The sequence below is a fragment of the Erithacus rubecula genome (genome assembly GCF_903797595.1).
Source record: "Erithacus rubecula genome assembly, chromosome: 6".
Classification (NCBI taxonomy): Eukaryota; Metazoa; Chordata; class Aves; order Passeriformes; family Muscicapidae; genus Erithacus; species Erithacus rubecula.
The window spans coordinates 52,438,166-52,451,804 of record NC_136688.1 but is presented as its reverse complement, the minus strand read 5'-3'; the positions used below and the strand labels follow the sequence as shown (position 1 = coordinate 52,451,804).

General features: G+C 40.4%; 1 protein-coding gene across 11 annotated transcripts in view; it reads right to left on the bottom strand.

Annotated features, from left to right (window-relative positions):
- Positions 1 to 13,639, bottom strand: part of LOC306802957 (inverted formin-2-like) — a 52,914-nt gene that overhangs the window by 16,240 nt on the left and 23,035 nt on the right. For 2 of the 11 annotated variants that reach the window (XR_013774527.1, XM_079307697.1), the window contains exons 1-9: positions 8,304 to 8,658; positions 7,542 to 8,022; positions 6,025 to 6,167; positions 5,510 to 5,571; positions 4,067 to 4,169; positions 3,315 to 3,400; positions 2,169 to 2,269; positions 431 to 501; positions 223 to 330 (exon numbers count right to left, since the gene is read on the bottom strand). Coding sequence is in view for 9 of the 11 variants with exons in the window: in XM_079307697.1 (XP_079163823.1) it covers positions 223 to 330; positions 431 to 501; positions 2,169 to 2,269; positions 3,315 to 3,400; positions 4,067 to 4,169; positions 5,510 to 5,571; positions 6,025 to 6,167; positions 7,542 to 8,022; positions 8,304 to 8,336 (1,188 nt within the window). In the remaining 2 variants the exon portion in view is untranslated. Of the gene's footprint in view, positions 1 to 222; positions 331 to 430; positions 502 to 2,168; positions 2,270 to 3,314; positions 3,401 to 4,066; positions 4,170 to 5,509; positions 5,572 to 6,024; positions 6,168 to 7,541; positions 8,079 to 8,303; positions 8,660 to 9,324; positions 12,213 to 13,639 lie in introns of those variants that run through there. The other 9 variants (XR_013774526.1, XM_079307700.1, XM_079307699.1 and 6 more) reach the window with 9 other exon arrangements.

Here is a 13,639-nt window from a genome sequence, read left to right as displayed (position 1 = left end):
TTGAGGAAGGAAACACATTGTTACCTCTCTAAATATTACTGTATATGGATGTGATCTCATCTGCACAGAGAGCTGTGGAAAAGTTTTCACAGTGTTTCCACACAGAGGCTCATCCTCTGGGTACTTATACTGGGGTATTATTGAGGTAAAAGCCCCTTAGCTTCTGAGGAATTGATATTTGAGAATAATGCACACAGGATTAATTTCTCAGTTTTGTTGTACCTCCAAAATATGATGAAGTAGAGTAATGTTGTTTTGGTTTGCTTTTGTTTCTGTTAGTTTGAGCAAGGTACTGATTTTGAAACCTGCAGCATCTCCTGTGTGACGCCCCTGGAAGATACAGAAAAACGTTCCTTCCTTCAGTTTCCAAGTCTTGCATTATTTTCTGTTATCTTTAGAATACAGCAAGTAAAGAAATAATTTTACTTACATAATTCAGAAAGTTTCCGACTTTAAGAATCAGTTGGCAGAAAACTGGCAGTCTGTGACTGGTAAGAATTGCTAAAGAATGAAAAGAGAGACATTTTCAATAAATTAAATTGAACTATCTGCAATAGGATTTTTCTTAGGTTTGACAGTGATGGTAACAAAATTTTCATCCAAGATTATGTCAAGCCATTGTTATGGATTTGGAAAAATACCAGTACAGAAATAAGTCAGCTGAATGGAAGTGGAATGAGTAACTTTCTGTTGTGAGCTCTTCTTTATAAGTAGATGGAAAACCACTTGTTCCATTAAGTTTGGAGTAGAGATGTGTCAACCCTGCAGCTGCCTTATGAAGGAGAACCTCATACAAGAAAGTGTATAAACTTGTGAAAGTTTATAGCCTTCATTCCTAGCACATATTATTTTAGTTAAGGAAAGCAAAGGGTTTTGTGCCTCATTATCGTTAGTGAGAGCGATAATCAAAAGATGCACATTTTAGCAGGGGAATCTGGGGTGAGAATAAAGTTTTTGGCAGAATTAGAACAGAAACACTGACCCTCACTGTGGGATGGAGAGGGAACAGGGATGTCAGGGTGGGTCTGCAGAGAGCTGTTGATTCCCAATAAAGAGTAACCATAGCACTGACATCAGACATCCAGGTATAGCCCTGTTTTGTGTGAAAACATAAAAGTTTGCAGTTTAAGTGTTTAACAGGAGATCAACAACTCTAGAACCATTGAACTGAAGCTAGAATGCAAGAGTACCTTCAATAAAAAGAAAACTTAAAACTAAAATCAGGGCTAATTTTGGGTGGAGTTGTCTCCTAAAATATTGGTGCTCATCATCTGGGATTCCCTTTTCTAGCAGCCAAATCAGATTCTGGTATGTCACAGTGTCCTGCTCCACCACAGAGCAAAGCTGGACTGCACCAGTGCACACTACAGGAAAAAGTGAATTGGTTTATTGTTATGGACAAAAATCTCCACTACACACAAAAATATAACCTAAATTCATACAGGTTCTGGCACTGACATCCCCATCTCAGGAGAGACCTCACTGCTGTCTACAAGTCCCTAAAAGGTTATAGTAGAGGGAATTCAGCCCCTTCTCCCAGTGACAGGATGAGACCACACAACCCAAGCTGCACCAGGTGAGGTTCAGGTTGGGCATCAGGAGGAATTCATTCACAGAAGAGTTGTTAAGCATTGGAATGAACTGCCCGGGGAGATAGAGTCACCATTCCTGGAGGTGTTCAAGAAACAACTTGGCACTTAGTGCTAAGGTCTAGTTGATAAAGTGTTGATGGGTCAAAGGTTGGACCGAGTGATCTTAGAGATCTTTTCCAACTTAAATGATTCAGTGAACCCTGGAAGTGTCCAAGGCCAGGTTGTGTAGTGCTCTGAGCAGCCTGGTCTAGTGCAAGGTGTTCCTGCCCATGGCAGGGAGGTTGGAAAAGGATCATCTTTAAGGCCTTTTCCAACCCAAACCATTCTGTGATTCTCTGATAAATAAATTTCCTTCTTTCTCTGCAGAACTGCCACTTCAGAGCAGAACAGCACAAACTGCAATTCTTCAGAACGTATTCTAGGAGCAGGAATTTGCAGAATCATTTTGATGTTCACTACACATTCAGCAATTAATGGGTTAATTTTGATTAGATTATGGCATAGGCTACCACTGATACTAATCAAGTAGAAAAAAGTGGCTGAGTCTGGGCACTGGTACAGCACTGATGTACTTACTTTCACAGGCTGTCCTGATGGCTTGTACTTTTGGCCACAGACACTCTAGCAGAATTTTTGTTTCTTCACAAATCAGCATACATTCAATCCTCAGCTGGTAGCTAAAAAGAGATCAGTGGAAAAAACCACAACAGACACCACAAAAAACAAACCCCACAGGCCTGATTAATTGACTTGTGTTCAGCAAGAGCATCATCCATTTTAGGCAAAGCACAGTACCAACATTCTTATGGTCTCTTTAATGCTCTGACCTGAGAACTGGATTATTAATAAATCAAACACAGATATTTCCAAAGATGTCCTAGAAACAATTATCATCTCCTCTTTCAGAAAGCAATGCTGGACTGACATCTGGCAGGGACTACCTTGCATAATGAGGCCATAATTTTTTACAATTTCTGGGCAACACCAGCCAGGATTTTAGTTCTTTTTAACTTCACAAACAGAAGTTTCAAATATTTTGGTGGTGGTGTCCTTTAATGACATTTATGCTTCATCACAGAGTTATTATTGTGGAAGTAAAACATTTTCTTAAGTACTTTTAAATCTAGCTAGAAGTTTGAGAAAATGAAAAGCTGCATTTTCACCACCACATTTTCAAAAAAAGTGTCACTGGTTGTGGCATGGCAACTGATCAGATTTATGGAAGGCTATTGCTATTAATTATAACAAATCACCATGTTTTTGTGAACAGCAGAAAGAGTCCTCTGTGTGCACCTCATTTGACTTGGTAAAAACTGGGGAGGTGGTGAAAGCACAGGCACTGCTGTGATTCACCCGTGGATTTGTGGGCTCTCCAGTGGGTGAACTGGAATCTGTAGCCCAGGGGTGGAGTGAATCAGCAGCCTGGTGACAGGATTCAGTCTGCAGCTTCACACCACACAGGAAGAGCTGTTCAACAGTCAAGGGCTTTTTCATACCAAGGTTAATTTAACTGTAGCTTGCCAAAGGTGTCTGAAAGTCTCTCTGGCCTTTGGGAAGGAAAAAAATTCTCATATGAGCTCTACAAATAGCAGTCAGATGATTTATCCTGAAGACTAGATGTCAGGAACATCCCTCTAGCACAAGAAACAGAGGCCTTAATTTTAATGGACAAGTCTTGTAAGAATTACACTCATGGAAAGACACAAGGAAGATTTTGCTTACCTGGGAACTTCCAAAATATGGAGATAAAACTGATCTGCATTTGCCAGCTGTGATTTTTCTTCTTTGCATGATTTCAGGCTGTTTATCTAACGGGGAATAAAAGAGCAAAATAGCCACACAATTTAATTTAACAGGGAAAATAACAACACAAACATTTCTGGTGCCATTTTCTTCTTACAGGCATGAAACTGGCTTTTCTGAACTTGCTGTTTGCACAGGTAATGGGACTAAAGCATATAAATAGTAAATTCCACATATAAACTGGTTTGCAAGGGCTAACATGTAGGTTTTGTTTTGACTGGAAGGCTTTTGCCTTTGTACAGCATCTCCTATGATGAATTCCTGATCTGTAGGCAGGGATTCAGCCAGCTGTAATGCACAGACACCAAGAAACCCGTTTAAAGAGATGGGTCCTTTCCCTTCCTTCTTTTTAAAACTTGCTCTGAAAGGCTCTCTATTCACCTAAGTCCACAAATCCTAATGTGCTTCATCCACCTAATTAAAATTACAGGATAGAGAGCAGCACTTTGTCTGTACCTGTGCTGAATCTCCCAACAATTTTTGCTCAACCCCTGTGTGGAGAAGCCAGATTGTTTCTGGGATGGACTTCCCACGGCTCTGCCTTGGAATGTCATTGACCTAGATGCAGCAGAAGGATGTGGGATCCAGGCATAGCTTCTTGCTTTAGCAATGCAAGTGCTTGGAGCTGAGCACTCCACTGAACTCCACCAAAATGACATGTTAATAGGTACCTCCTGGTCTTCAGGCAGCAGTTTAAGTAGCTGTCTCAGTATTTCAGCATCCAACTGGGATCTGTCCCCTTTCTGAATCATGGCAGCAAACTCTTCATTGGAGCTGCAAGAAGGAGAGAAATGCTGTGGAGCACAGGGGGAGTAACATGGCAAAAAAACCCTCAATCCCTCTGCTGGCACTCCAGGAGCAACTGAAGTAGTTCAAACTATACTTGCCACCCATTACAGTTTGCCTCTTGGTCCTCAGAGGTACAGTGGATATATGAAAATGCAAAGATTTTTCTTTTAAGCCTGAAGCAATATTCCTTATAATTTAGGTGTGCTTTTAAGCCTTTGTTCATATTTACACAACAAACCCCAAAGCTCTGCTTTTACTCTAGGTATCCAGTGTCACTGAAAAGGCATTTACATTTGAATTCCTCCACCATTTGCAGCAAAGAGTAGGATAAAACCAATGGCTCTCAGACTCGAATCCTGGCCTGAAACACATGGCAGGCAGCATGAAATGATTCCAGATTGCTGTGGTTTGGGCTCTGGAGAGCTGGGCTCCCTTGGTCACCAGCACCAGGCTCCAGAGCAGCCCCATCCCTCCCAGGCTCAGCTCCTTGACCCCACAGTCTCCAGCTGCTCCCAGGAGAGCTCAGCCACTGCCCAGGCAACCATGCAGGGAGAGGAAATAGCAGCTGCATTAGGATATGCACCATCCTCTCCCACTGAGAATCACTTTGTCATGGAAAAAGAATAATAATAATGAAAAACATCCCTCTGACTGATTCTGATTTATTCTTGGTGAAAAGGGACTTCTTGGCTGAGTTTCTTCTTGAAACCCTTTTAACATGGGATGACACAAAGGGCAGAGAGGGAGCAGAACATCAATCATCATCAGGGAATCTAAGAGTAAAGATATTTTCCCAAAAACTAGTACAAATTCCTTTCCTCCCCACTCCTCCATGAGGGCTGTGACTTAGTAAATTTCCACTTGTTTAATTATTCAAACTGTTTCCTATTTATAGGAAAACTGCACACAAAAACTATGATTTTGGATCTGAACTCCTGGAGATGCCTCTTTAAAAGCAATGAAGTGACTTGAAACTTCCATTCAACAATCTTCACCAGCAGTTCTTGCCAGAATTTAATATTTATGACAATAATACCAAAGAAAAATATATTTCTATATAATTGGACTGTTATTTATGAATACTGTCTCTTTAGGAATTAGTAGTCCATTCTACATTTAATACCAGTTTGAAAAATTATATTAATTGTTTGGAAAGAGACTGTCACCTCTCACTATTATAAAAAAAAAAAAAAAGGAGAAAAGTTGACTTCTTGTTAAAGAAAGATAGTACTTGCAAAGTCTTTCTGATAAAATAATTTAATATCTGAATAAACACATAGACACATCAAATCAGTAATTCAGATGTATTATTCTCCAAATCTTACCACTTAAATTGCTTCAGAAATATACTCAGAAGGAGACTTTTCTTTGGACCTATGAATGTGATCTGTAAAAAGGAAACAAAATCAGCTAGAAATACATTTACCTTACAGATTTTCTAGAGCTTTTATCTGTTTATAGGGAGAGATTCTTTTTTGATAATAATATTATCAATAATCTTCATTAATCAAACCCCAAGGAATTGACAACAATACAGGCTATTAGATCTATTTTAGAAAGAGAGAGAGGCAAAGGCACAGAGAAGGAAATTGATTTGTTAATTCCAGCCTATAAGAATTGATATTGAATTTTCCATGTCCTCCCTGTCTCAGATGAAGACTCAGCAGAGTTACTTCAACCTGTTTCATTCTAAACCTCCCCTATGTTTTTCTTTAAGGCAGTGGATCTCAAAACATTTCAAACTTTCTTAATACAAATGATTGATGACCATAAAGGATGTATAAATTTTTCACTTCCAAGAACTTTGCCGTTTTCTACAAAAAGTGGACAGTCCAAGTACCTCATTTGTTTTCTTTCTTTTTAGCCTTGTTTTCCCTGTAGATCTTGTTGGTGGGACAGAGAAAAGAAGCTCCAAGCTTGCATAGTCAGGTTCCACAGGCTCCTTGCTGCTGCTTGGCCTTGCAGACCATATGGAGTGGCTTTCTGGAAGAGAAGAAAAGCTCAAGATGGACCACAGAGGTTGAGGAGCACTTTCAAGGCACTGTGATTTGTAAAAGAGAAAACACTTTCGAGGATGAATGAAATATGATGCTCATTAGCCCTGGACAAATGTGAATTATTTAAGAGTGACAGCTCCCACAGAGAGCATCCCAAAGGTTTGAAGCCTAATTAAACCTGGAAGATTATTGCCACATTCAATTCACTGAGCTGAAGGCAGCAGATGAACTTAATGGGCTGCTCCAAATTGCTTTTGCTTTTGTTGACCAGCATCACTTTTAAGAATTGTGGCACCAAAACAGGAGATATTGCATCCAATTAGGTAAACATCTCTTTTTGCAAGAGACAAAGACTCCCAAGCCAAATATTATTGTCAGAATCATCAGGACCTATCCAAATAAGAAATAGAATTTCAAAATATGAACTTGTATATTGGAACCTTTAAGATAGGATCTCACCTCCTTTTGCTTTAGGAGAGATTGCAGCAGTGACACTGAATGCACTGGGGATGAATCTCATTTTGTGTTTCTGCACAAAAAGCAGTCTGCAGCTCAGTTTTTTGCATCTGTGCTAATATATTTTATCACAGCAGCAAGTTCTTGCCCCTGATGTCCCCTTGTCTTGGAGACAGTCAAGGAACAACTGAGATCTGTGTTGTGTGAACTGAATATTAAAAAATGCAGCAAAACTGGAGATGTGTTTCCAGCCTCTTTGCTGGAAGTTGAACAAGACTTTCAAGCTCCTTTAGTACATGGTAACCACAGACTCTTAGGGTTATTTTCTGTGTGTGTGTGAAAGACCACACAAACCACATGCCCTACAGTCAGTGTGACATGAAGTTTGGGGCTGCCCTGAGGGTACACATTTCCCAGCTTACAAGAGCGTTCAGCCTGAGATCTTGGCTGATGAATCTTCTGTCTGTGCAAGAACATAAAAAGCAAAGGCTTCAGCTGAGACTTCACTCAGTGGTGATGTGCCAGCTGTTCATTAAGAAGAGCTACAGAACATGACCATTCAAAGGAGCTTTCCACTCCACACAGAATGTTTTGCAAACCTTAATCAGTGCAGACTCACAACATTCCTTTAACAAGTAACAAATAGAGATTGAGAGGTTAGGAGAAGGTAATTTCAGCAGCCACAGAGCTTCAGCTCAGAGCTTCTCCCAAACTATTGTTTCCTGCAGTAATTGGCAGAGGACTGCCTTTCCATATTTATTTTGTGATTATAATTGAGAGCAAGCAATGGGACCATATGTGTAACCTGACTTATGAGTGAATGTTTAGTCCCCCAACATCAGTGCTTTCCTTTGGCTGCAAAGTGCACGAGCCCACCAGCCCAGTGTCACAAACAAGCACGTACGTCTCACCACGTCGGAGGGGAGCTTCTGCCAGTGGAGCACCTTCATCCTCAGCCTCGGGGTCTGAGCGTGGGGCTGCTCCCCACTTCCACAGGCAGGGTGGCTGCACCCAGGACTGCTGCATGGCTGAGGAGAGGGGAGCATGGAGACAGGAGGGAGAGGCACCTTGCAGCCAGGGGGTAAGGGTGGAGGTGCAGGCAGCTGTGCTAGCAGAGCTGGCGAGACAGGCTGCTCTTGGGAGGAAGAGAGAGCATCTTTCTGGGAAGGTGATGTGTTCCCTGCACAATGCTCTGACTTCCCAGAAAGGCCAGTTGTTGGAGAAAGGCTCAGGGCACTGGGGTTCTCCTCTTCCAAGTCCATATTAACTTGGATGCATTTGTTCACCTTTGGAACAGATCTTCTAGACACTATTTTGTGGTGATTTGGGAAGTTCATGCTTGATAGCAGACTCTCCATGGCTTGGGCTGGTCCCATTTTCCTGCTCTACGAGACAACGAGGAGGTGCATGGATTAGCAAAGTTCTTCACAACTCACAATTCCTACAGAGACACAGAAATAACAGTGACCTTCACGTTAAGGTAAGCAACAGAACACTTCCAGCTTTACAAGTGAGAGCTTGTAGCAATTTCACCTTGACCAGCCAGGAGCAAGGCAGTCCTTCTGCCCATAAGGCTCATTTCTGACTTCTCTTGATCCTTCCACATTCTTGCTATAATACATATAAAAAAGACAGTGCAAGTGCTCTCAGCATAGTAAACCCTTACCTGGTTGTTTTTTCCCCTGTGCTGATCAGCCATTTGGTGGGATGGATGAAAGGACACAGAGATTCCTCCTACAGAACTTCCTACAATTGCTCTATAGAGGGGACATCTCAAACAGCAGGGACAGAATCACTTAACCCTGAAAAACCCTTTTCCCACAATTTACCTTGAGGGCAGAAGGGTGCAGGGGATTTAAAGAGAAACTCTCAAAAAAGCCTAATAAAGTAAACAAGGTACAGCTGAGAAGGAGGAAGATTCAGGGTGAGCTGCTTAGGTATTTGTGACCACAAATGACTGGTAAGCATTTAAATTAATAAGATTATCTTTCCTATTTTGCCCTTAAAGCAAACTTTAATCTAGGGAAAACTCCTTATATTTGTCTTGAGACTTTACAGTTTATTCCAGAGCTTATTGCAAAAGACTGCAGAAATCCCTCTCTTGTATGTATGCCCAGTTTTAAACATGGAGACAGTCCTATCAAAGTTAGTAGATCATTTGATGGCTCAAGACTTGGCTTAGTTTGCTTGACTGAGCAAACCTTTCTTTTGAAAACAATTGCATTTCTTGTGGATGAGCAGTGTCCTGGGACACTTAATCTCAGTAGCTGGAGCTGCTGTGTGATTTCTCTCTTAAAACCTCTACAGCAATGACCATCAAAAATAGCAGAAGCAGTGTGCTAAAAGGAGCAGTGAGCAAACTATTAATGCTCCAGAAATGACATGGTAGGTGCAGCATTTTTAGGCACTATGTGTAGGCAGAAAGAAAGCACCCTGTCATCCCAATCTTGAACAAAACACACATTAATAGCATCAGCAGTTTCAACTAGGTGGGGATTTTCATTTCCAGTGCAGCATGAGAGATTTTTTTGGTATACACACCACATTGGTGTTCTCAAAGAGCTAGGTTAATACAAATGACCATTTTCCCCGACACAGCAATTTTGGGCAGTTACTAACACTGAAAAAACTCATTAAGGGAGCTGCATTAAAACCTTGAATTGATGCATCTCTGGTCCACAGTATACCTGTAAAGCATCTGCTATAGTCTGGAACAGCTTGTCTTTGAAACCTAGCAGTTCATGGTGATGCTAATCTCCAGCTCTTACAGCCTCAGTAAAATTGTGAACCAATGCATCTAAGGTGAAAGAAAGCAATAAAATTTTGATATTTTTTAGTCTTAATTTAGTAAGAATGGCTTACATTAAAAACATTAAATGTTGAATCAGCCAGTAAATAACATTTGATTTACATACTAAATGGTACCAGTTAAAATAACTAAGTCAAAGCCTATAATAGAAAATTAATATTAACCACATTTGCAGTTTACTTGAATTAATTTGTTGTTGGTTTCCATATGTTTTTTTCACAAATAAACAGTTTCCCCAAAGGTAAAGCAGGCTTACATTTAATTTAAGTAAACAACTTAATGTATCCCCTTTAGGACTTCACAGTCTTTGTGGTAAACTTGTACATATGTCTGTAATTGCCCCAACAGGACAAGTGAAGGATTCAGCCCTATGAAAAAGCCTAATGAGAAATGAGAAAGCCTAATGAGAAATAAGCCACTTTCTGCTAGAAATATTAGGAGTAAAATGAGCTGATTAAAAAAAAAATCTTACTAGAAATGCTCACGTTAAAATTCTGCTGCTTGTTTATTTTAATTAAGCTATAGGGAGAATCAGTAAGACTATTAATTAGGAAGCTCTTTTTCTTTTAATCAGAGAGTTCATCTAAATTGCTGCAGGGTTTGTGTAAAGAAAAGTCTTATTTTTAAAAAATCCTACTAACATATAGCACTATACAAAAAATAGCTAATATGCTTTGAATGATAAATAGGCTTATAATAATGTGTCTCCAAAGATTATACTTTACAGACTATGTAGAGAAATCCATGCTTTTAAAAAGATTAAAGCTTTGGTATAACTTCAAGGCAGCTGCAACTTACATTGCTGATAATGTTCAAGTGAGCTTATGGGTATATTTTAAAAAGAAATCTCTGTGTGAAAATTCTCCTTAGAAAGCATAACCTCCTGTCCCTGGTGGATACATACATAAATGTACAAACATCTCAATGCAGCCAGACAAGCACTTGCACTGGCACCACTTAGGCAGGGCAGGGAACAGAAATTGACTCAATACATCAGCCTAATTCTGATAATCTTGTTGAATCAGTTAATTTGCAATTAACTCTGAAGCTGTTCTCAGTGACAGCTGATGATACTTGAGGAACCACCACAATATAGGCTTTCATTTCCACTTTTTTATCTGACTACTGACGTGCTGAAAATAGGCACACTTCTCATTAGCCTTGAAAGAGAAGGTGTATTTTGATGGCATAGGGTTTAGAATTTTCAGTCTGATTAAAACAATATCTTACCTTTTTATCTGATATCTTACCTCTGTTTACATGATCTTACTTGGATCATATAAACACTCCCAATTTTTCATGGCTTGTGTTGCTAATGAACTGATATGGGGCTATCATATTTTGTAAAACTTGAATTTCTTTGTAATGGGAACTTCATTTATTGGTCACTGTTATAGTATAAACAGGGATTTCAATGAATGTTTCAGAAGACCTGATATTTCCCCTTGTGGGTATAGATACCTAAAAGGTTTCTCTTGAGGGGGAAGTTGTTTAAAATCTGTGCCCCACACACATTGAAGATAACCACCAAAGCATAAGCACAAAGTCAATATCTGCAGTGTAAAATAGTTTGGAGGATATGAAGAAGTACTTCTTACCAAATGGCTGGAGTTGAGCAGCAGGATGTATAACCCAACTGGGGAGAGGGCTAGTCACTTGTTTATGCAGACAGCTGCTCCTAACTAGAACAAAGCTGTTGTTCATTAGCTCCCAATGGGCTCCACTTGCTTTGCTTCAGACTCAGGCATTAACTTGCATTAAGATGCCCCTGGTGTAATATTCCTCACTGTTGACTTTGCAACATGTGTAATTTATTCTTGATGATTATGATTCTTACAAGGATAAAAATAAGAAGTAGGAGAAAATAGAAATCTTAATCCTTTCTTGCACAAATAATCTTCTCACTATAACATTCACTCTTTTCCTTTCAGATACATTCCTGAGGTTTTCAAGGTTTTTCTGCAGCCTGGGGTAAGGCAAGCCTTTGGGGAACAGTGATTCCTTGCAAGTTCCCCTCTTCCTTTTTGTTTTGATTCTAGTATGGCTGCAAACAGTAAAGAGAAAAAGAGATTTTTTTTTTCTTATTGATAACAATATTTCTGTTGTGGTATTTTTCATCTGTGTTGGTCAAAGTGTTTCAAAGGAAGCCATTACCCCCGTTTTAGAGATGGGGAAACTGAGGCACAGGTTCTGTGCTTGTCTACAGCCTCTTAGGAAGCCAGTGGCAGAAAATGAGTAATCTCAGTAGCCCAAATCGCTGGCATTTCATTCCAGTTCTCTATCTGTCAAAACCCTCTTTAGTCTTTGCAATCCACCTGTCATTAAGATTCAGCTACTGCTGTGCCTCCATTTCCCTGTATCAAAAAGCTGGAAGCTGTTGCAAACTGGAAGCAGCTGGAAAAAGTTGGAAACAAAGTGAAAGCACTCACTTTTCACTCTGTAACTGCCCCTGCTGCTGGCAGGAATGTGGCTGTGAAGTGTGTGTACTTAATGCCTGTGGATTCTGTCCTAGGGATGGAATTAATGAAAAACTCCTCTAAGGGAACTGGCTCCACTTTTTGGCAGCTGGTGGTAAGGCAGGAATCTCAGGATGTGCTGCAGAAGCAGCAGCTGTGGGTGGCAGATGTTAGAAGACAATGTTGCTAAGATCACTTTGCTGCTCTCTGTGCCCTCAGCAGAGTGATGAGGCAGGTCAAGAAACCATGGAAAGGTGTATGTAGAGTATGGAGATGGGCTGTGAAAAGCAGGAGGGTGGGAGAAGATGTACTCTAGAGAATAGGGATGAACTCTAAAATTGAGAGAAATGTCAACAGTTGCTTCAATTGGGCCATATATAGCTGAAGGGATTAAAGACAGGATATAATAGCTTTAATCTTTGGATATTTGCTAGGTTTGAGATAGGTCATGGTTTGGAGAGATTGCTGTGCTGGCTCTCCTTTGATCTACACACTGTTGTGTTATGGTTTGCACCCAGACCTCTGCAGGCAGCTGAGTGTGTCACAGAACATGCCCTGTGGAGAGCAGGGTCTTTCTCTGTCCTCTAGATCCCCAGCAAGGTAGAACAGTTGAAAATACTCAGAGGGAGAAAACCTCCTCCTGGTGCTGTTCTCCCTGAGGTCTCTCCAGTTAAGGAGGTATTTCAGAAAAACAAATCATTTGTCTGTGATTCAGGATGGATTTGTACACTGCTGGTACAGTGAATGCAGTCACTACCCCTAGGGCTTATTGTTCTGTGTGTAACACTGGTTTACCAAAGAGGATTAACACACAGACCTGAAAGGGTTTCTGAACTCTTATTACTCCAGTCTTTTCTGCTTCTCTTGTATCTGCTTCTTGCTGAACAGAGAACCATAAAAAATATTGCTTGGAAATGGTTTTGTCCAAGTTCCCTTTCAGAGGATCATCATCACTACTCTGGTTTTGTTTAACTGAGCTGTGAAAATCTGAACAAATGGAGATACAAAACATGGCAAAGTGTATAGAAAAACCTATTGGTCTCAAAGGATGAGTCCTGGAAACTGTGTACTAATGAGGGTTTAATTTCAATTACAAAATCAAGTTGTGGGTTTCAGAGGATTACAGCACCAGATTTCATAGACCTGTTAGCCTTTTTGCATGTGCTGCCTCTGCTTTTCCACTTTCTTCATCTATTCTGATTGATGGATTTGGTGATTAATTGTCCCTGATTCATGACTAAACTTATAGCAGATTATGCTGTATGAAGCCACATAAATACCAGACAAACACATCAGGTTCTGCATGCCCTGAGCAGGGCAAACCAACCATAACTGCATTAATGTAGGTGTCATCAGCAAAGACTGCTGATCTTAGAAAAAAACTTACTTTGACAGGCTGGGAGTGTATCTAAGCTGACTTGATAGGAGCTGACTGCCACAGAGTGATTCTTGTCTTCTGACTTTGAGTAATGCAAGCTGAGCCTGCTTAAAATCTCCATTAGGGAAGCACAGGGCTCCTGCTAATTCCTACTGACACCTGGCTCTGTGTGAATTGTCACACACAGCTCTTGCAGGAGCTGTTTGTGCTGCAGCAAAGAGAGCACTAGAGAGTTCCTAATGTGAATTGAGTGCTAGCACAGCACAGATGAAGGGGTGAGTTACCTACAGAGATGACTGGATATGTTGATTAACTTGCAGTGATCAAATTCTCCCCTGGTATTTGCAGTCTGGTACCTG